We start from the raw sequence: 22492 nt of genomic DNA, 5'->3' as shown, positions 1-22492 counted from the left end.
AAGACATAAAAGAGTAGAATAAATTTTTATTATGCAGCATTTTATTTTTTTAAAAAATTACCTTCATGGAATACATTTTCACAGTAGAAATTCCCAGTGGGAAAACAACAACTTATCACTTATAATTTTATATTTGTGGACAGATTATTTTAGGACAAGTAAAATAAACACGTTTGAGGATTAAGTCTTGGTTTAGAATCTGTAACAATTTGAAACATCTATAACGGGACCTCTTTCCTAAATAGAACTTTTCTACATTCAGAAACTCTCCAGGCTCTTCTTCCTAGGATTTAGAAATCAGTAATGTGAAATATCAGCATTTCTAATTTTCAATTTTCCCTAAGACATGTAACCATCAGTAACTGGTATCAAGTGAACAGAGGGGGAGGTTTACAAAAACTAAACACTGCCTAATTTTCTGCAGTCTTTACTTATGAATTAAGTCTTTCCCTTTCTCCATCATCCTAGGACAAATACAGACGTTTGATCAGATATCGAGAGTAATAAAGCTGAATTCCCTTTAAGAGTTTGATCAATTAAAAGGCAAAAAGCTCATATATAATGTTCAGTTATACTATGAGACTTGTGAAAAGCTGAGATACTCCATTAGCCCCCCAGAATACATAAATCAGACTTATAATTTCTTAAGATACAACTTCTCTCAAATCTTTCTTCAAAGATTAAATTCTAAAAACAATCAGGTGATTAGGAGGAGAGGTTTGTCTCACCAATGTTTTTCCTTCTTATCGTGAGTTGAAATGGCATGACAGAGCAGAGGCAAGGAGGTGTACAATCAATTCTCAAGGTATTAAGTCTAAAAGGTCAGAGCTTCCACAGCATAGCCACAGCTTTGCAGATGCCCACATCATGATAGTTGAAGTAACAGAGCCCAGCAAAGGTGAAAGCTGAGAGCACCAAAAGGCCTGTCTTGGCAGCTTTCTGCACTGCATCTCCATGAACATAGTCAGTAACAACTTGTCCAATGCCCCTGAAGGAAAAAAAAAAATCACAGTACAAATGAAAAGCCACAAGTAATGTCAGGTTAGAAGGCTATGCAGTTAACTTGGCTGCAAAAAATAATCAGTCAAGGTCAAAATGCAATTCATGGTAACAAGTGCGTGCTAAGTTGCTTCAGTCATGTCCAACTCTTTGCAGTCCTACAGACTGTAGCCCAGTAGGCTCCTCTGTCCATGGGATTCTTCAGGCAAGAATACTGGAGTGGGTTGCCATTTCCTTTTCCAGGGGATCTTCCCAACCCAGGGATCAAACCCAAGTCTCTTAAGTCTCCTGCATTGGCAGGCGGGTACTTCACCACTAGCGCCACCTGGGAAGCCCATAGTAACAAGAATCATAACCAAGATGAAGGAAACAAATGTTTCCTAACAATATAATAAAAATACCTTCCTATTCTTCAGATTCAATTTCCCAGAGTCATTTATATGAGACAGTAACTAATTCCTACTCTTAATTTACAAAAACTTGTTTTTTTTAAACCAAAACAAGTGGCCTACAGAGTTTTTCATTAATTCAAAAAGAATTTATTAAGCAGATTATTATGCGCTAGAATCTGTTACAGATGTTGAGAATACACAAATAAGACAGTATTACTACCCTAACGGAACAAACATTCCAGTGAAGAGAAAGAAAAAGTACATAGGTGCCATGAAGGAATATTTTAGAAAGGATGGTTTGAATGCAAGGAACATTCCAAACAAAAGTAACAATGACCTTAGAGTCTTTGAGGAACAGTAAAAAGGTTATGTGGCTGAGAACAGGGAAATCAGAAGGCAGGCGCAGATCACGTAGGGTCATGAAAGTCATAGCAAGGAGTCTGAATTTTACATGAAACACAATGGGAAACCACAGATGTGCTTTACGTAGGAAGTGACCTAACTTTACTTTTTTAAAATAACAGCTCTATTGAGATATAATTCACGTACCATAAAATTAACAATTCTGTGGCTTTTGGGATACTCACAGAGTTGTGCAATACCATCACTGTTTAATTCCAGAACATTTTCATCAAAATAAACCCTGCATGCTTCAGCCCATTACCCAACCACTAATTTGTTTTCTGTCTCTACAGATTTGCTTATTTAGGAAATTTTATATAAATGAAACCATATAACATGTGGCCTTTCGTCTTGAGTTTTTTTCACTTAGCATAGTATTTTAACAGCTCAGACATGTTGTAGGATGGATAAGCACTTCAATCCTTTGTATAGCCAAATAACACTCCTTTGTAAACATACTTATTTATCTATTCATTAATTGAAACATCTGGACAACTTTGCCTTTGGGGCTAAAATAACACTGCTCTGAACATTATGCTACAAGGTTTTGTGTGGATGGGGACATATGCTCTCACTTTCAGTAGGTATACACCTACAAGTGAAACTGTTGCGTCAGATGGCAACTCTCTGTTGTTAACTCATATTATAACTCTGTTGTAAAAACTTGTTAGACCTGCCAAACTATTTTCCAAAGTATCTGCAATGTTTTACACTCCCAGCAGAGATATACGAGGATTCTAACTTCATGACCCTTGTAACAGTCCATCTTTTTGATTACAGCCACCTGAGTAGGTGTATGATGGCATCTCAGTGTAGTTCTGATTTGCATTTCTCTAATAACAAACATATTTTTTCGTGTACCTTTTGCCATTTCTCTATCTTCTTTAGATAAATGTTAATTTTACCCTATAAAAAGGTCACTTTGGCTGTATGTGGTGAATGGACAGTGCAGGCAGAAGGGCAACAAGAACAAAAATAGAGAACTAGTTAGGAAGCAACTGAAGTAGCTGAGGCAAGGCTGCTGGCTTAACTTGCCTTAAGCTATGGTGGTGACAGCAAGGATATCAAGAAGTGACAATTCAGGCTATGTTGTGAGGACAGAACTAAAAGAAAGAGCTGATGGACTGGTGGCGGGGTTAAGACAAAAAGTAGCATTTAGAATGACTCCTAGGATTTTTGGTTTGAGCAACAAGACTTAATTCAATTATTGAAGAACAGGAGAGAAGAAGCTTTTGAGGAGAAATTGAGAGATTTGAGGGGAAGAGTGATTTGGGGCAATATTACATTGGGGATGCCTACTAGATATCCAAGCGGACAACTGCAAATACTATGTCTGCAGTTCAGGAAAAGAGGGCCATCTGAAAAAAAAAAAAAGAGGTCTATCTGAACTCACCTGGGGGAAGTATGTAGGCAGAGAAATTTAAGAAAGCCAAGAATGGGCCTAGGGTTCAGATCTTCATTATTCAGAGGTCAGACAAGAGGAGGTGCTGACTGAGGAGACAGAGAAGGTATACAGAGCTGGTGGGATGGAGGAAAACAAGGTACGGATGGTGTCTAGGAAGCCAAAGAAAAATTACTTAAGAAGAGATCACTCAATTAAGTTGAAAACTGCCAAGTTCAAGTGGAGAACAAAGAATTCTGGATTTCCGACAACTGGATTCGGAAAAATGAAGGTCTTTAGTGATTTTTGTTGAGAATAACTTCAGTTAAATAATTGGGATAAAAGCCCAATCAATGCAGGTTTAAAAAATGGGATGCTAAAGAACTAGTGCACAATTACAGACAACTCTTTCAAGTCTTTTTCGTGTTACGTGTAAAGGAGGAGAGAATTAATAAGGTAACTAGAGACGTCAATAGCAATTTTTAACATGTATGACTTTAGGACTTCCCTGGTGGTCCAATGGTTAAGACTCCACACTTCCACTACAGGGCACGTGGGCTTGACCCCTGGTTAGGGAATTAAGATAAGATTCCATATGCCACATAGCACAGTCAAAAAAAAAAAAAAGCATGACTTTAGATTTATCTTTTATTCTGATTTTTCATCAATTTAGATTCATCTTCTTTCAAGATACACACATTAGAGAAATCCTACTGTACTTGTGATCTAGTATTTCAAGAGCAACTGGGATCATTTACTGTGAAAAAGGTCTATCTGGTTGAAGGGTAATTCTAACCAATGCTTGCTAAGTAACAAAACTAGGTAAGCAAACAACCCCTTTAATACTATCAAGAAAATGGTTCTGACAAGTTATTTAACATCCCTGGGATTTAGTTTCCACAGAGGTTAAATAACAGGGTTGGCTAAGATACTCCCTCAAGTCCTTTCAGTTCTAACAATCCAAAAAACACCTCCCCACCCATGACAGCATACTGTCCTTGCCAAACCACATAAAATGGGCAACTCTCAAAAGCAATGCTAAGTTCAAAAGCCTCTCAGATATGAAAAGGAAGACATATTATAGGCACGTGGATACACAAATTTGGGCAAAAAAATAGTTCATGTATGTTTTATTGATCTCTTCAGATCTTCAGTATTTTGAGCAACTTCTCCCTCATATGCAACTGTGAGATAAGCTCACAGAAAACAAACTGCACAGACAAGGTAATATTGGAAGGACTGCTGTACTTGCCAGTGACTGTGGAGAGTGAGGGTTGCGGCCAGAGAGTAGTCCATCGCAGAACAAGGATTCAAATAAGCAGCTGGAATTAGGCCCAGGAGCAAAACACTGACAACCCTCTCACCAGTCCAGTGGAGAGATGCAGCCTTGGAGCCAGCTATAGAAAGGAAGGACAAGATTCCTAAGAGTTTCAGGGGAAATACACATCTCAGTATTTGCCACAAACTAACCCAGACTAACAGAACGGCAAACAGTATGCATTTAAGATTTAACTCTGAGCACAAAGTGGGTGAGAGAAAGGAGGTAAATAAGAAAGATGCAAGCTCCCTTCTCTGAAGTCTTTCAGCATAGGGTTTCTCAAAGCCTACATATATTAATTAAAAGAGAGATCCACTCTGCTTAGAGGCAAGAAGATGGATGAAATATCGTTGCACAATTACCAACCTTGGACTTCATTATAATAGACAGATACCTTATAAATGTAAGCTGGTGATACCTGAGGAATTCCTTTAAAACATCAATCTTATTTTACACTTGATCTTTCTAAGTAATATTAAAAATCCTCCCAAAAGAAAATTAAGCCTGTCAATTAAAAGAGAAGCACAGTTCTAATGTCAACTTTTAGGATTATGGTTCTTCTGTTCTGTTACTTATAAATAGCCCAATATAGAGAAGAACATGACACTTTCTTTTAAACAAGTAAAAACAAAATGGGCTCTAAACATCTCTTTGAAAGCCTCTTTTCTGGGGGGGTGGGTTACATACCCCTTTGGGAATGTCTTATTATCAGTGGAGTTACGTCCTGGAAAAATGCACATAGATACATACGTTACAAACTATGTACACAACCTTGGGGACTTTCCTTCAGTCCCATGCACCCCAAGTTAAAATCACTCTGCTAAATCTAACTGAACAAAGTTCATCAACAAAAACTTTTCAAAGATAAAATAATTCTAAATAGCAGAAAAACTATACTTGCTTAATTATTCATAACTCAGAAGCGGCTTTCACGTGACAGGCTTAAGAATCAAAAGTCTTTATCTCTATAAAATACTGATGTTTCTAGACTTTAAAAATGAAAACAGTTACCTCATTATTCTCCTATGGATTTTCTAAGACTTAACAATACCAAATAATATTCATCCAAGAAATAACATGATTTTAATAGCAACCTAAATAAAAATAAGCATATCATTATAGCTATAAATATGCAAGATTTTTTAAATTGTCTGCTATTCTAAATTATTCAGATCTGGCTCCTCTCCAATAAATAAAGGTAACTAAACTACATTGAACAGATTCCCCCTACAGAGCTATTTTAAGAAACTTAAACATTTTAAAAAGACTTAGACCAGAAGGTTCTGTATAAGTGGAAATGGCATCATTCAACCATGCTAGCAATGTGTGCCCACAAGTGTAGACTAGGTCTTCACTCGACAGAGCTGGAGCCAAGAGTTCCCCTCAGAGAGAGCAAGTCCTGCCAAAGGCATGATAATCAGCCCAGACAAAGATGCACGTACAATGGTGGCTGGGGGACAGGTGAATATGCTGTGTTCCACACCATCCTTGAGCAGGTCGGCCCTGGAGAAATGCTGAGACAAGAGCTGGTCTGACCACTGGGGTTCGGAGGAGCAGAGCTGAGGAAAGAGACATCAAGGTAATCATAAGCACCTTTCCTGTAACAGGACTTTCTAAATGACCATAGATAAGCTGCTGCTGCTGCTTAGCTGCTGCAGGCATGTCTGACTCCGTGTGACGCTATGGACTGCAGCCCGCCAGACTCCTCTGTCCATGGGATTCTGATTGTCATGCCCTCCTCCAGGGGATCTTGCCAACCTAGGAAACGAACCCGGGTCTCCTGCATTGCAGGCTGATTCTTTACCACTGAGCCACCCAGGAAGACCCATAGGTAAGCTACTTAACCCCAAATAGGGAATAACCATCTAATCTGTAAAATGTGGATAGCATCTATTTCACTGGGTTGCTGTGAGACTACACTAAGCAGCCATGGAAAGACTGATAAATCAATGAACACTTCTGCAAAAAGGGCTTCACTGTGACCAATTCTTAAAAATTAATTATGGCTCTTTTATCCTTTCACTCATCTACTCATCCAACAAACTTTTACCACATACAAAATTATGCTCTGTACAACAGCAAGAGAGATAAAGACAAAGTCTTTGTCTTCAAGTAATTCAGCCTAGTTTGAGAGATATCACCTTCTTTTTTAAGATCAATTTCTGTGCTTGCACGCTTGAACTCATCCCTTTTGGTCCTCTTATAGATCTTGGTTAAAAAATAGACAGACCTAAGAACACCCAAGCCTATCAATACTGGCTATGAGACAATGGACAATTAAGTTAAATAGACTCTCCAAGCCTCAATGTCATTTGTAAAATGAAAACATTGGTATTTACTTCATAATACTCTGCTGAAAATTAAATAATATATGTAAGATGTTCAGCCTAAGTCCCACAGTGTTATAAGCACTCAATAAAAGATCATTTCTCTCCTGTATCTTTAACCCCTCCTTTCTTCCTACTGACCATTCTCCCTCAATTGATGTAATATACTTAACCCCTCTCTTCATCCTATGTCCTATAATGCCCATGCACTCTTCCCCTCCTTTCTTCTCTTTCTAAACATGCTTCTTTAAAGTGTTGTCTAAATCACCTTGACTTCCTCACTTCCCTAAAATTCTTCATGGCCTGCAACTCGTCCTTATCCACACCAAAGCTGCATCTATGAATCACCAATGTTTTCATGTGGTCACATCCAACAGTCTTCATCTTACTGGGCCTTTCTGCACAAGGCACTAGTGGCTGCTTCTCTCTTCTCTGACAGAACTCTCTTCAGCTTCTCCCTTTGATTCTCTGATCATATCAGTCTCCTCCTGCCTCTGCTCTTAAATGCTCACCCAGGAATCCATCATCTGCCCTTTGCTCTCCCTGCTGCCTAGGCCCACCCCTAGACATTTTGTCCACTCAACTTCTAGAGCCTTTAGGTTTGTGACACCCAAGTCTGTATTCCCAGGCTTGATCTCTCTCCAGTTTCAGAAGTTTGAGTACCTGCAAGCTCTCTCCCCTGAGGTATCCCACCTGGTCCTCAAACTCACTATGGCAAAAACTAAAATCACCCTTCAACACGTTTTCTCATTCAAACTTGCCTCTCATTTGCATGTTCCTCATTTTGTTTAATGATATCCCAGTCATTCATCAACCTAAACCAAAAATCTGGAAATCATGTAAGACTTCCCTTCTAAATTCAGTCAAATACCAAATCATACTGATATAACTCCTTAGCATTTCTTGAGACTCTTAAGTACTACTTTCCAACTTCAGGACCTCACCATGTTTGCCTAGACTACTACAATAAGTGTCTCAATTCATCTCCTAACTTATGTCTTAGCTTGTCCCATCTACCATGATGGCCATCTATAATATCACACAGTTATCAAGGTGGTCAATCTAACTGCAAATCTGTGTAAAATGTTTCACCGGCTCCCTTTCACATAAAGAAAAATGCATACTCCACATCAAGACAAATTTTTCTGAGATTTGATTTCAGTTTAGTTTTCCAGAACCATCTCATTCCTCACCTAGAGCTTCATGTTCTAACATCCAATTTGTTTTCTCTCACAACAAGCAGTTTCTATGCCTTTCATCATTGCTTCTGCTCATCCCACTAGCTCTAACTGTAATGCCCTTCTTCCTGTGGCCTTCCCTACCCTCAAGACTCAAATCAGGCACAGCTCCTTCAGCAAGTGAGACAATATAATCCTTCCGAAACACAGAGCTAGTATAGTCTTCTGGATTGGCATACAACTTAGATACTGTGCTGTAGTTTTTGCTTTCTGTCATATTACGCTTATGTAGTTTTCCTATAAAAATGGAAACTCTTTTTAAGGGTTGGAACTGCGCTTTCTCACATTTTTAACCCAATCATACTACAGTATACTTGTATAACACAAACGCCCCCTCAATGAGTATCGAACTGAACTCCAAGGAAAACGACCAATACGTAAATTGGGACTTAAACACTGACACTTTTTTCTGATTCAGGGTGAGAACATTCCAAAGACAGGGAATGCGGAGAAAAAGAGAACTCGAGAACACAGCCGCTGCAGGACTATAACTTTCAGGCTACCCCCATCACCACGTCAGCCCAGAGCAGGGGAAATACGCACTCGGGTGGACATCTGGACACGAAGACAACGCTGGTCATGCTGTGCCAAAGGAAAGGAGGGACCCCCCCCCCGCGCCCCCCCGCTGAAAAGGTCTCACCACCCAGCAGACGAATCCTAACCGCATTCCTTTCCCCGGCTGGAGGCTGTGCTAAGAACCTCCGGCTGCCCTCACCTCGCCCTTCTCTGACGCCGCAGAGGACACTTAGCCTCCAGAGAGTCGCCATGTCGCTCTGCAAGGTTCAAGGTCAACCAGCAACCCGGAAGCAGTCATACGACAACATCCGCCCGCGACGAGGAAGAAAACAGAAAAGGAAAACGCCGCGTGAACCGGAAGTTGGAATTGGCGCGGGCCCGCCGTACATGCGCAGATAATTCCTCGGAAGGTCGGTATCTGGACGCAGAAGATGGCGGAGCTGGGTGAGGCGGATGAAGCCGAGTTGCAACGCCTGGTGGCGGCCGAACAGCAGAAAGCGCAGTTCACTGCACAGGTGCGGGGACAGGGACTAGTGTGAAGAGAAAGAAGGGTGAATACAAGTCCCAGGCACTCGCGGAGCTCTGAACGCTGGCGGCGTGGGGCGGCCGCCCGCCGCTCCGTGCTTGCTGCGCGTACTTCTGCTCACTAAAGAAACGAGTCACTTCTGCCGCTCGTTACCTGCAGTGCTCAGATGCCCTGTGAGCCTAGCGTAGGGGAAAGAGAAGGTGTAAAGCGAAGCAAAAAGGTTCGGGTGACGCAAGTGCACGGAAGCTTAGTTTGGTGGCGAGCTCTCTAGGCTGGCATTGAGAGGACCCAGCTTCTCATACCGCTCTGTCCCTTACAGGCCACGTGCCCCTAAACAAAATACTCACCCACCGTAGGTCTTGGTTTCACAGCAGGCAGTGGCCTGCTGCCTCACAGGATGTCGAGGATCATAAGCAATAATGTATTTGAAAACGATATAGTAGTAGAGCATTATTGGATAAAAGTGGGCTGAAGTAGTCAGTCTAGACTATTAGGTTAGAACAAGAGCTTCGGAGCATAGTTCCAGCCCCGGCGTCGAGCTTTACTAGCTGCATGATTTTGCACTTATTACTTACCGTGCCTCTTAAATGGAGGTGACAGTCATCCTTTAAGACCGCGAAAAGAAGTGACTTACTACTTAGTACCCCAGCCTCCCGAAATAGCTAAGCCCTTGGTAAATGGTTATTCCCCGCTTTAGCGGGAAGTGGAGGTGGTGGGAAGGGGAGGACTCGTGGAAGGTAAGTGGCAAGAACCCTGGTTCGAAATCTTCGGGTCCTGAACATTTTGAAAGCGCACCCATTTTCTGTGCTTCTGTGTGTATTTTTCTGTAGATTGCGTCCGTAACCGTCATTGATTCTCACATGTCCCTGAGCCCCAAAAGGTCAACGACTTAAGAACTGCTAAAGAATAGGCTTAGAATGAGATGAGTGCAGTGGTTTGGGGGAATTAATTGGTACCATAGCTTTCCCAGCTTACACTGGTGTTAATTTGGAAATAAGTTATCGATCCTGCCTGCAGTTTTACAGTCTGATTGAGGAAGTGACACAGAAAATAATGGCGCTCTCAAGGAGGTGATAATAAACTGGAAAAACCATTAGGGAGGAGTATTGAGGGCCAAGTTAAGTATGCTGTGTGTGGACCTACCTCATTGAAACACATTGGTTGGGTGTTAAATAAGGGAGTGCCCTGAGTGGCTAACAAAGAAACTGACGCATTAGGCCAGCACTGGGGTGACTTGATCAAAAGTACCTATTTTTCAGTTACTAAGGAGAAAAATAGACAAGGAGAGGATGAAAGTATTGTTGCAGGGCAGGAATGAGGAGTTGGACTGTATTGGTAACAAATTAGGAAGTGAGGAAGGAGTCAAAGAATGGTTTAGTCAGGTAACAGAAAATGAGAAAAGAAAGTTAAAGTGAAGTCGCTCAGTCCTGTTGGACTCTGCAACCCCGTGGACTATGGCCCACCAGGCTCCTCTGTCCATGGGATTCTCCAGGCAAGAATACTGGAGTGGGTTGCCATTTCCTTCTCCAAGGGATCTTCCCGACCTAGGGATCGAACCCAGGTCTCCTGCATTGTAGGCAAATGCTTTAACGTCTGAGCCACCAGGGAAGCCTGAAAATGAGAAAAATGGGAAGGAAATTCATAGATAAGGCCTGTCTGCAGATCCCAAGTAGTAACTATTTTTCTTTCCTCTTAGGTGCATCACTTCATGGAGCTATGTTGGGATAAATGTGTGGAGAAGCCAGGGAATCGCTTAGACTCTCGCACTGAAAATTGTCTCTCTAGCTGTGTGGACCGCTTCATTGACACTACTCTTGCTATCACCAGTCGGTTTGCCCAGATTGTACAGAAAGGAGGGCAGTAAGCCACCCCTGGAAGAATGACAGCAGCAGCCAAGGACTGATTAAGCAGACTGAAGGGCCAGCGGGGGAAGGCAGCCAGTCCTCTGTCGGATTAGCTTAAGGCAGCTACCAAGCCTGTTGGTGCTAAAAAGGAACAGATCAGATGTTCAAAAAGTGAAATTTATTTATTGGGAATTCAGAAATTCCATCTTGTATCACAACAGTTTATTCAATAAATGTGAATTCTCCAACTCTCTTTTTTAAATCCCATTTTAGGATTTAATATATAGATCTCTGATTGATAGGAACATTAGAAATAAGTATGTTCCAAGGCCATTAGTAGTGCAAATGAGAGATCTTAGGTTTTGAAGAGCCATCCTCAGCCATATTTAAGGGGGTGGGAAGAACCATCAAAAGCCTTAGCCTAAGGCATCAGAGAGAATTTGGGGTTGAGAAAGGTGAAGAACAGAAAACAGCTTTATTGCTTATACATGACCAAGAAAAAGTAAACATGGCAAAAAGCAAAACAGGCAAGATGCGTGTTCACTGGGAAGGAGCCCTGCTAGTATGAGACGAAGAGAAAGTCAAGACCCAAACAGAATCAACTTCCTGGAGAAGCCTGGTTCCACTGGCCCATCTTCCTGAGTCTGTGCTTAGAATCAAAACTTTTAGAGCACAGAGACAATGCTAAAAAAAAAAACAACCCAGAAGCTGAAAACTCCTTCCCACAAAGATTTCACTTGCTCTAAGAAGAAAACAATTGCTTTAGGTTAAGAGGTAGTAATTATAGACTGTTCTTCCCTACTTGGGCCCTTAATCTCAATGTTAAAAATATGCACCATGGAACATCACATCAGCAATTGAGTACCAAAGTACTAATATTTCAAATAAATATCCCAAAAGGTAGCACCTGCTTAGAGTCAAGGGCTAGGGAACCTCTCCCAACTGTTTATTTTATGACTAAGCATTTTATTAGAAATCTGTTCTGTAAAGAGAACAATTTAACAGTTCAGAGCTACAAAATATTACCACCTCATGGAATGTTGTTATAGTCTATTGCTGGTGTCATACACTGTCAGGCTACCATGAAGTATTTCTGTATTACACATGGGGAAACTAAGGCCAGGGAGGTTGACTTACCTGCTCCAAACCTCATAACCAACTAATGGCAGAACCAAGACCAAAAGTCTGAGCTTTCAAGATTTTTACTCAGCCCATGAAGTGACAGCCAGGAAAAAACAATGTCACTTGTTCTGCCATAGTAAATAAAACTCATCTGTGTTCTGCCAGCCACCTTCCAGTGAGTTTGGTTTCTGAAGAATTAACATAGTAGGATCACCGTATATAGCACAGGGAAATAACAAGATCTTTGCTTGGTGCTTTAATCCGAAGGCATACTAGGAAGAAATGGATATGTCCCTGAGAAGCCTATTTCATTTTGGAATCGATTCAACCTAGTTTCAAGGGAAATCTACAAGTTCATTAACTAAGAAATGAACAAGGAAGACAACATTTAAATGGCTGTTGCTGCCCTGAATCCTTTTCAGTGCACGATGAGATAGCATGACTGATGCCTAATTCTCCATTTGGTTGAGGACTTACCCAAGACAACTGAAGAAATAACTTTGAATATAAGTGCATTTAGGCAATAAACTGGAACTGGAAAACCTTTTACTATCCAATCACCCATGTTTAGGGGAATACTGAGTACAGCCACAGACCCTGTCCAGCAGGGAAATTTGACAAAAACCCCTAGTTTCTACCAATAACAGCTGTCTAAGGATGTTACCATGAATTGAAATTGTTTGTTCTTATGCTCATTTCCTTATTAAGTAAACTGGACCACATCTGTGGGGTTAAAATACAGAAAAGATCAAAGCACCAAGGCTAAAGACAAAGTCAAGTTGTGGCACCTATTATATAATAGACAAGAGCAACACGATATTCCCTCATCATATCATCCTATATAGCACTAGCTCAATCCATCTCTTGACCCCAGCCCTTGCTTTCCCCAAATTCAACACTGACTGGTATACCCAGGTCTTTACTGGATTCAGCTTTCTGGGTCCTTTAATTTGCTGCATATGCACTCTACCCTAAATGTGATTAATCACAAAAAATAATCTCTTCAAGAAACCTTCATAACAAAATAACGGATTCCCTATTAACAATAAGAGGATCAAGTTTAACAGGCCAAACTAGACAAGACATCTGTCAGAACATATATAGATGGCACAGGACAGCTCTAACCTCAGGCCCTGTGCTCAGCAGTAGCGTCACTGGCAAACCCCAAGGTGTAAGAACTGTAAATATCCAGTCATGCAGAAAACAAGAATGCTTCTCTCTCATTTAGTCATCCTCTGAACTCTCGGCAGACCTTTCATCTGTAGCCACTTTCCAATTTGTGCGTTTGTTTGTCCTCTCCTGTATTTCATTGTTAACTACAGGGATGTGGACTTTTTTCTCTCTCTTTTTCCTTTTGGTCTTCTTAGTGTCTCTTTCCTCACTTTCCTCAGAACTGCTGGAGGCAGAATCATCTGATGGGGAAGTGTCACTCTCTGCCTCTAAGAATAAAGGAGATTTCTTGAGAGACTTTTTCCTGGATTTTTTCTTGCGTTTGTGTGGTTGCTTCCTTTTCCTGGTACTAGAAGCCCCAGTTTCTTCTGAGAACTCACTTGAGGAATCTGCTGTTATATCTGTGGCTTCCTTTTTGCTCTTCTTCTGTTTTTTGTGTGACTTTTTTTTCTGCTTTTTTTTGTGGGACTTCTTTGACTTCTTGTGTTTGTGAGATTCATGGGTAGATGATTTCACCTGGGGAGATGTTTTTTTCCCATTGGTAATATCTTGCTGATCACTACTAATAAAAAAGAAAAACTGCTTTACTGTAGAAAATATAAAGTATATTTGTATAATTTTTATATTCTGCTTTCTAAATGGGAAGTTGGGGTTAACCTCTGAATTTTAAATCAAAGCTTTGATACAAGCTTACCATCAGACTTTATCACTGAGTTTTATTTCCTCATTTTTAAAATGAAGATAAAAATTCTTATCTGCCATACTGCGTTACTATATGGAACACTGTATATAAAACTGACATGCTACAGATATGCCAAATGTCAGGGAAAAGCAAAATATCAGTCCTCTCCCAACTAAACTGCCTATATTTCTCTGGATACATTTTTAATGGCAAATGTCATATACTTGGTAAAAAATTATGAACTTCATTTATAATTCAGACTTTGTACTAATCTTAGTTTCTAACTTTTTTCCAGTAAGCCTACTTGCCTTACCTGTCTGTTTCAAATTCTTCAGGGTATAACTCTTTATATCCACTGTGGCCCCATCTGTAAGATAACGTTTTATTACACATATTACTAAAGCAATGCATACATTTCTTAAAACTAAGACAAATTAGACTTAGGAATGTATACATACACAGACACACACAGAACAAAAAAAAGATATGGAAGAGTCAACACCACATTTATAGATCAGTAACTTGGTTACATTTTCCATACTATACACTCTCATTCCAGAAACAAAGGATTCCTTTATCCATTTGTAAGAAAACTTGCCATTCTCTTCCTTGAAACACTGAGGTACTCTTAATATGCTGCTCTTCAGCTGTGAAATACTTCTCCAAAAACACTTCATAACATAATGCTGTCTACCTTGGGACAACTTTTTTGAATAAGTTAATTGAAGTATAATTCATATACCATAAAACCCATTTAAAGTGCATGATTCAGTGCCTTTTAGCATATTCAGAGTTGTGCAACCATTACCACTATGATTTTATAATATTTTCATCACCCCCCCAAAAAACAATCCATCAGCAGTTATTCCACTCCTACATCTCCTACAGCCCATGGCAACCACTAATCCACTTTCTATAGAATCATATAATAAGTGGCCTTGTGTGTCTGACTTTTCTCACCTAGCATAACATTTTCAAGGTTCATCCATGTTCTAGCAGGTAACAGTACTTTATTCCTTTTTTTGCCAAATAACATTCCATTACCATTCCATATACCACATTTTGTTTATCCATTCATTAACTGACAGACATTTGGGTTTCCACTTTTTTGGCTATTATGAGTATGCTATGAACATTTTAAAAGTACACATTCTCAGGCCAAATATCACTAATGGTCACAAGAATTTAGTCACAGACCTGTCTGGCATGTTAGCTTCATAATCATATAACTTCTTGTTCCAGGATTTAGCCTTAAGAAAACCATCATCCAGTGCTCCACAAATTTCATTCTTTGGCCTCCAGTAGTCTCTTTGACTTTCTTCATCAAAACCATCACTGCGCATCCGGCTATAAGAGAAAAGAGAAGAACTTTTAGATACAGAAGCAATCTGTAAGGTTACTTTATGGAATATCATTCACAAAACTCACTGACAAGCTAAAAGGAGACCAAAACAACCTAATACTTTTTTATAACCTGATACTTAAAAATATGTATCTTTTTAACATTATGTCCTCTCTTAATTTGTACAGTTATTCAATGAAAACATGATCATCACTACCCCTCCTACTGCAGAGTACAGACAAAATAACTTTTGGACTGGGGCATATTATACCTCACTCACTAATTCTGAAGGAAGCAGACCGATAATCACAGCTGGGGACATCTCAAACTGCCCCAGTAATTTTGAGATACACTCCCTTCCCTAACACCAGCTCCTACTGTAATTAGATCGCAGTAACAGTGGCAGCAAGGTGTAACCCATGAATATGTTGAACTAGAAAAACAGTTAAGAACTACTAATCTAGCCTGTGCCTACAAAATCCCACTAACAAGTCACTAAGCCAGCTAAGAGGCTATCAAAAATGTTTAAGGGCCTCCTACATGCCTATGAGGCACTGTTACAGCTGCAGGACTACAATGGGAAATGAGCCAATCAAAAAACTGCCCCCAGAGAAATTATGTTTTAAAGACTTATCATGACAGGCATTAATAGTCCACTCCAAAAGAACAGTATTTTGTTTTGGAATGTTACTTGGAATTGAATAACCAACATGAAACAAATCATCATCTGCACTAAGTACTTCCAAATTCTCAAAGAACCATCCTCAGAGAGAAAACAGACTGAAAAGGTATTTATTTTTATGTTGAGACCCTGCCATGTTTACCATGGATACCCTGAATACTTTCTTGTGGAAAGCTATTCACATAGTCAGTCACTCCAAAGTCCACACACTCAGCAGGCACTCACTATTATTAACTATGTCCCTGGATGGCTTTAGAAATCAGCATTGCTAACTTTATAGTCATTTTTCATACAACAGCTCTACACCAATAGGCATATGAGGCCCAGGAGACGTTCCAACACTCTGACATTCCTATACTTCACAGGTAAGACAACTAAGCCTACATAATCCTTCATACTCACACTCAAATTATTAAGAAGGTAATGCGAAAGGTTGTGTGACTAAGACAGTGAGTAGATTAAAAAAAAGGCAGAGAGGATGAAAGACTAAAAAGGGAAAGGTGTGAATGATCAGCTAAGTGACCATAACATACCTATAGAAAATCTTAAGTCAAAAGCCATCAGGTAAGGTCAGAATCCACAGAATCCTTAACGTTTACAATTGTTCAAGGCAGAATTTTTAAGTTCTCCATTCCAAATAAGTAAAAACAGTGGGACTATGTGCATCATAGCCATTACCTGTATGCTTGAGTCAAGATTTATGAAAAAGGAAAGTCTTGAAAGACTCACAGAACTGAATTCATCTATCTTTAGCACACCATCATGTTTTTAAACAAAAGTTGATGATTCTGAATGAGATGAGAATATTTTGGTTCTCAGAGTTGCAACTTCACCTTGAACTGCTGGGTAACATTTTCCTTTTGGTTCCCCGGTAAGCATCATCCATCTGTTTCTCCAGTTCTCTTATTTTCCACATATCTGATTCCTCCTGTATCTGGATTTTAAAAAAAGAAAGAAAGAAAGAAAACTAAGTTACTAGAACTTCCCTGGTGGGACTGTGGATAAGAATCCACATGCCAATGAAGAGGACACAGGTTCGATCCCGTGTCTGGGAAGATTTCACATGCCGCAAAGCCACTGAGCCTTTGTGCCCCAACTGCTGAGCCCGTGTGCTGTGTACCCAGACCCTGTGCTCTCCAACGAGAGAGGCCACCAAAATGAGAAGTCCACACAATGAGCAGTCCCTGTGCAAGACAATGAATATCTAGTGCAGCCAATAAATAAACTTATTTTTTAAAAATAAGTTAATAAAAATAACACTTCACATCACAGAAAAGTAACTGAAAATAAAGTCTGTACTAGTTATTGGATTACAAACTGTGTTTTGATCAGGAACCTGAGAAACAAATTCTGGCTTCTCTAGAGTGCTTAAACAATCCAACTCAGTAAATCTCAATTACGTAGAATTCTGCAGCAACAAAAGAGCTTTGTAACTCCTGCATAGATACACTCATCACCTTATTAACCAAGTATGCTGCAGTTAGCAAATGATAATCCCTTATGTTTCTGAAATGCTTTGTGATTTTAATTGTATCACCTCTACTGAATGTTAAGCAATCTTACAAGGAAAGCCAAAAAAAAGGTACTATTATATTACTACATTTTACTGAGAAGAAACAAAAGCTCATAGATTTTTACCAACGTCAAAAAGCTAATAAAGACTGGTCTTTTTTTTACCAACGTCAAAAAGCTAATAAAGACTGGTCTTTCAACTTCTAGGCTACGTCTCTTTTCACAACATAGTAATTTTTGTTAAAAACAAAGCAAAACAAAACAAATAGCATGAGAACTGTTAGATAATTTCCTGAAAAGCAGAGTACAGCTGCACAAAGAACAATCAGCTATTTCTAAGCCCTCCTATAATATTCTGTTAAATTTGCCCTCAATTTATCTTTTTTAATCACTGCTTTCAAATATAAGCTTACCATCCAACTAGGGGAGATTTAAAGCAATTGCAGAGGCTGCTTATGTAACAGCTACACGCTCACTCACAATCAAAATATCAGGGGATAGGACAGTAATAACATCTGCGATCTAACTAGGAGTTGCATTTTTTCATACTGTTTGAGAGAACACACTGGTCGTAGCAAACACCCTCTTCCAACAACACAAAAGACGACTCTACACATGGACATCACCAAATGGTCAATACCAAAATCAGATTGATTATATTCTTTGCAGTCAAAGATGGAAAAGCTCTATACAGTCAGAAAAAAACAAGACCAGAAGCTGACTGTGGATCAGATCATGAACTCCTTATTGCGAAATTCAGACTTAAAGTAGGGAAAACCACTAGGCCATTCAGGTATGACCTAAATCAAATCCCTTACAATTATACAGTGGAAGTGACAAATAGATTCAAGGGATTATATCTAATAGACAAAATGCCTGAAGAACTATGGATGGAGGTTCCTAACACTACAGGAGGCGATGATCAAAACCAACCCCAAGAAAAAGAAATGCAAAAAGGTAAAATGGTTGTCTGAGGAGGCCTTACAAATAGCTGAGAAAAGAAGAGAAACAAAAGGCAAAGGAGAAAAGGAGAGATATATCCATCTGAATGCAGACTTCCAAAGAATATCAAGGAGAGTTAAGGAAGCCTTCCTCAGTGATCAATGCAAAGAAATCGAGGAAAACAACGGAATCGGAAAGACTAAGAGATCTCTTCAAGAAAATTAGAGATATCAAGGGAACATTTTATGCAAAGATGAATGCAATAAAGGACAGAAACAGTATGGACCTAACAGAAGCAGAATATATTAAGAAGAGGTGGCAAGAATACACAGAAGAACTGTACAAAAAAGATCTTAATGACCCAGATAACCACAATGGTGTGATCACTCACCTAGAGCCAGATATCCTAGAATGTGAAGTCAAGTAGGACTTAGGATGCATCACTATGAACAAACCTAGTGAAGGTGACGGAATTCCAGCTGAGCTATTTCAAGTCCTAAAAGATGATGTTGTTAAAGTGCTGCACTCAATATGCCAGCAAATTTGGAAAAGTCAGCAGTGGCCACAGGACTGGAAAAGGTCACTTTTCATTCCAATCCATAAGAAAGGAAATGCCAAAGAATGCTCAAACTACCGCACAAGTGCACTCATCTCACAGGCTAGCATAAGTGATGCTCAAAATTCTCCAAGTTAGACTTCAACAGTGTGGAACCAAAACTTTCAGATATTCAAACTGGATTTAGACAAGGCAGAAGAATCAGAGATCAAATTGCCAGCATCTTTTGGATCACAGAAAAAGCAAGAGAATTCCAGTAGAACATCTATTTCTACTTCATTACTACTCTAAAGCCTTTGACTGTGTGGATCATAACAAACTGTGGAAAATTCTTCAAGAGTTGGGAATACCAGACCACCTTACCTGCCTCCTGAGAAATCTGTATGCCGGTCAAGAACCAACAGTTAGAACCAGACATGGAACAACATACTGGTTCCAAATTGGGAAAGGAGTACTCAGGGCTATGTATTATCACCCTGCTTATTATTTTTTTGCAGAGTACATCATATGAAATGCCAAGCTGGATGAAGCACAAGCAGGAATTGAGACTTCAGGGAGAAATATCAAGCACAGATATGCAGATGACACCATCCTTATGGAAGAAAGTGGAGAGGAACTAAAGAGCCTCTTGATGAAAGTCAAAGAGGAGAGTGAAAACCTGGCTTGAAACTTAACATTCAAAAAACGAAGATCACGGTATCTGGTCCCATCACTTCATGGCAAATAGACAGGGAAACAGTGGCTGATTTTTTATCTTTGGGGGCTCCAAAATCACTGCAGATGGTGACTGCAGCCATGAAATTCAAAGATGCTTGCTCCTTGGAAGAAAAGTTATGAAAAACCTAGACAGCATATTAAAAAGTAGAGACATTACTTTACCAACAAAGGTCCATCTAGTCAAAGCTATGGTTTTTCCAGTGGTCATGTATGGATATGAGAGTTGGACCATAAAGAAACCTGAGCACCAAAGAATTGATCTTTTTGAACTGCGGTGCTGGAGAAGACTCTTGCGAGTCCCTTGGACTGCAAGGAGATCAAACCAGTCAATCCTAAAGGAAATCAGTCCTGAACATTCATTGGAAGGACTGATGCTGAAGCTCTAAAACTTTGGGCACCTGATGCAAAGAGCTAATTCATTGGAAAGACCCTGATGCTGGGAAAAACTGAAGGTAGGAAGAGAAGGGGATGACAGAGGATGAGATGACTGGATGGCATCACCGACTCAACGGACATGAGTTTCAGCAAGCTCCAGGAGTTGGTGACAGACAGGGAAGCCTGGCGTGATGCCGTCCATGGGGTCGCAGAGTTGGATACCACTGAGAAACTGAACTGAACTGAAATAGGAGTTGCACAGAGTTCACCAAAGACAACTAAAGTTTTGACCTCATCTGGTCTCATGACCTCTATCACTTGCTGCATCAGTAACCCTCAAACCTTTATATCCAGCCTCAATTTTTCTCCTTTCCTCAAAGTCTAAGTTGCCAACTGTCTGGATATCCTATAAGCACCTTACCATCAACATGTTAAAAACCAAATTAATTACCTTTCCCATCATATCTGTCTCTTATTTTGTTCCCTATCTCAATTAATTATATCATAATCATCATCATCATCATTCACTCAGTCACACAAGGTGGTTATATTTGATTCCAAAATTATCACTATCATCCTATCAATCATCAAGTTCCTTGAACTCCAGTCCCTAAATTCTTCATCTTCATCCCTGCTGTCACTGTTTTCATGTGAATCCCTCATTATCTCTCACCTGAAATACTACAACTGTCTCCTAACCGGCCTCTCTACTATTTCAACCCATCTGATCTATCCCCTCCCCAGCTAACAAATCATCTTTCTAAAATATTAATACAGTGAAATAGTGAAAACAGTGGCTGACTTTATTTTTCTGGGCTCTAAAATCACTGCAGATGGTGAATGCAGTCATGAAATTAAAAGATGCTTACTCCTTGGAAGGAAAGTTATGACCAACTTAAATAGCATATTAAGAAGCAGAGACATTACTTTGCCAACAAAGGTCCATCTAGTCAAGGCTATGGTTTTTCCAGTGATCATGTATGGATGTGAGAGTTGAACTATAAAGAAAGCTGAGTGCCAAAGAATTGATGCTTTTGAACTGTGGTGTTGGAGAAGACTCTTGGAGAGTCCCTTGGACTGCAAGGAGATCCAACCAGTCCATCCTAAAGGAGATCAGTCCTGGATGTTCATTGGAAGGGACTGATGCTGAAGCTGAAACTCCAATATTTTGGCCACCTGATGCGAAGAGCTAACTCATTGGCAAAGACCCTGATGCTGGCAAAGATTAAGGGCAGGAGGAGAAAGGGACAGAAGAGGATGAGATGGTTGGATGGCATCACTGACTCAATGGACATGGGTTTGGGTGGACTCCGGGAGTTGGTGATGGACAGGGAGGCCTGGCGTGCTGCGGTTCATGGGGTCGCAAAGAGTCAGACACGACTGAGCAACTGAACTGAACTAACTGAACATCTCTAACCTTGCTTAAAAATAATTAATGGTTTCTTTATTGCCTACAGGCAAAAGTCTGATCTCCAAGCATCACAATCCAACTCTAAGTGACCACTCAAACCTCATCTTCTGCCATTACCTCCCAAATTCTCCACTTTATGGATGCATACAATTTCTTCCCTTAAGTGCTTCATGCTCCTTACCATATGCTACTACATGATATTCCCTCTGTGCTGAATGATCTCTGACATCTGATAAACTTGAACCTGTTCATCAAGAACTAGTTCAAATATCAGCAGTTCAAATACCACCCATTCTGTGAAGCCTTTCCCTATTTCCCAAGGCAGAGTTCATTATTCCTTCCTCAGTGGATGAAAGCACTCTGTGTATGTCTACATTATAATACTTACCAAATTATATTCTAACTATGTATTGTATCTTTGTCTCTTCGAACTGTACCAAAATCACTCCAAGCACACTGTTAACCCTCCTTAACCATGAGGAATAACTAAGGTGTATCTCTGACCTTATTGTGAGCATCTGTGTGCCGGATGACATTTCTCAGGAGGACTTTCCCCAAAGGAACTCGGGACATTCTTCAACCTGAAATGAATCAATAAGTAACATTTAATAATTTAATATGTTATCTTTTATCACTATGCTATAATGAAACATGAGCTAAAGAAAAGATTTCCGAACTAGAAGTCAGTGGTCCTGAGGAATAGTTTTTCCTTCACCATTAAAAGGGGAAAACACCTGTCCACACTAATGTGAGGATGAAAGGAAATAATGTACATTAGAGTTCTTTGAAACTGCACCAAATTAAGTGCTTTCAAGAGCACCATTTTATTTAATCCTTAAAATAACTGTTTTATGTTCCCTGGTGGCTCAGACAGTAAAGCGTCTGCCTGCAATGAGGGAGACCCGGGTTCTATCCCTGGCTCAGGAAGATCCCCTGGAGAAGGCAATGGCAACCCACTCCAGTACTCTTGCCTGGAAAATTCCATGGACAGAGGAGCCTCGTAGGCTACAGTCCATGGGATCGCAAAGAGTCGGACAT

General features: G+C 40.0%; 3 protein-coding genes across 10 annotated transcripts in view; 1 reads left to right on the top strand and 2 right to left on the bottom strand.

The window, feature by feature from the left end:
- Positions 1 to 6: 6 nt before the first annotated feature.
- Positions 7 to 13257, bottom strand: SDHD (succinate dehydrogenase complex subunit D). Of its 5 annotated transcripts, XM_069555012.1 has the most exons (5): positions 13191 to 13257; positions 8773 to 10710; positions 5935 to 6051; positions 4427 to 4571; positions 7 to 988 (listed from the first exon to the last, which is right to left on the bottom strand). In XM_069555012.1, exons 2-5 carry the CDS (start codon positions 8822 to 8824, stop codon positions 823 to 825), a joined length of 480 nt encoding a protein of 159 aa, XP_069411113.1. In that variant the 5' UTR covers positions 8825 to 10710; positions 13191 to 13257; the 3' UTR covers positions 7 to 822. The 5 variants fall into 5 exon arrangements, with proteins under 5 accessions (XP_069411113.1, XP_069411111.1, XP_069411112.1 ...); XM_069555010.1 differs by lacking the exon at positions 13191 to 13257 and having other exon boundaries at positions 8698 to 8915; XM_069555011.1 differs by lacking the exon at positions 13191 to 13257 and having other exon boundaries at positions 8701 to 8915.
- On the top strand, positions 8870 to 11191 carry TIMM8B (translocase of inner mitochondrial membrane 8 homolog B). Its single transcript, XM_069555040.1, has 2 exons — positions 8870 to 9088; positions 10796 to 11191. The coding sequence occupies exons 1-2, from the start codon at positions 9005 to 9007 to the stop codon at positions 10961 to 10963; spliced, it is 252 nt and encodes an 83-aa protein (XP_069411141.1). The 5' UTR covers positions 8870 to 9004; the 3' UTR covers positions 10964 to 11191.
- Positions 11107 to 22492, bottom strand: part of NKAPD1 (NKAP domain containing 1) — a 12602-nt gene continuing 1216 nt past the window's right edge. For 2 of the 4 annotated variants that reach the window (XM_069555004.1, XM_069555003.1), the window contains exons 2-6: positions 21959 to 22035; positions 16775 to 16875; positions 15115 to 15264; positions 14231 to 14284; positions 11107 to 13797 (exon numbers count right to left, since the gene is read on the bottom strand). In XM_069555004.1, the coding sequence (XP_069411105.1) occupies positions 13290 to 13797; positions 14231 to 14284; positions 15115 to 15264; positions 16775 to 16875; positions 21959 to 22027 (882 nt within the window). In that variant the 5' untranslated portion in view covers positions 22028 to 22035 and the 3' untranslated portion in view covers positions 11107 to 13289. The remainder of the gene's footprint in view (positions 13798 to 14230; positions 14285 to 15114; positions 15265 to 16774; positions 16876 to 21958; positions 22036 to 22492) is intronic. The other 2 variants (XM_069555006.1, XM_069555005.1) reach the window with 1 other exon arrangement.

Source organism: Ovis canadensis, chromosome 15 (genome assembly GCF_042477335.2).
Source record: "Ovis canadensis isolate MfBH-ARS-UI-01 breed Bighorn chromosome 15, ARS-UI_OviCan_v2, whole genome shotgun sequence".
Lineage (NCBI taxonomy): Eukaryota > Metazoa > Chordata > Mammalia > Artiodactyla > Bovidae > Ovis > Ovis canadensis.
This window is presented reverse-complemented; position numbering and strand designations above follow the sequence as displayed.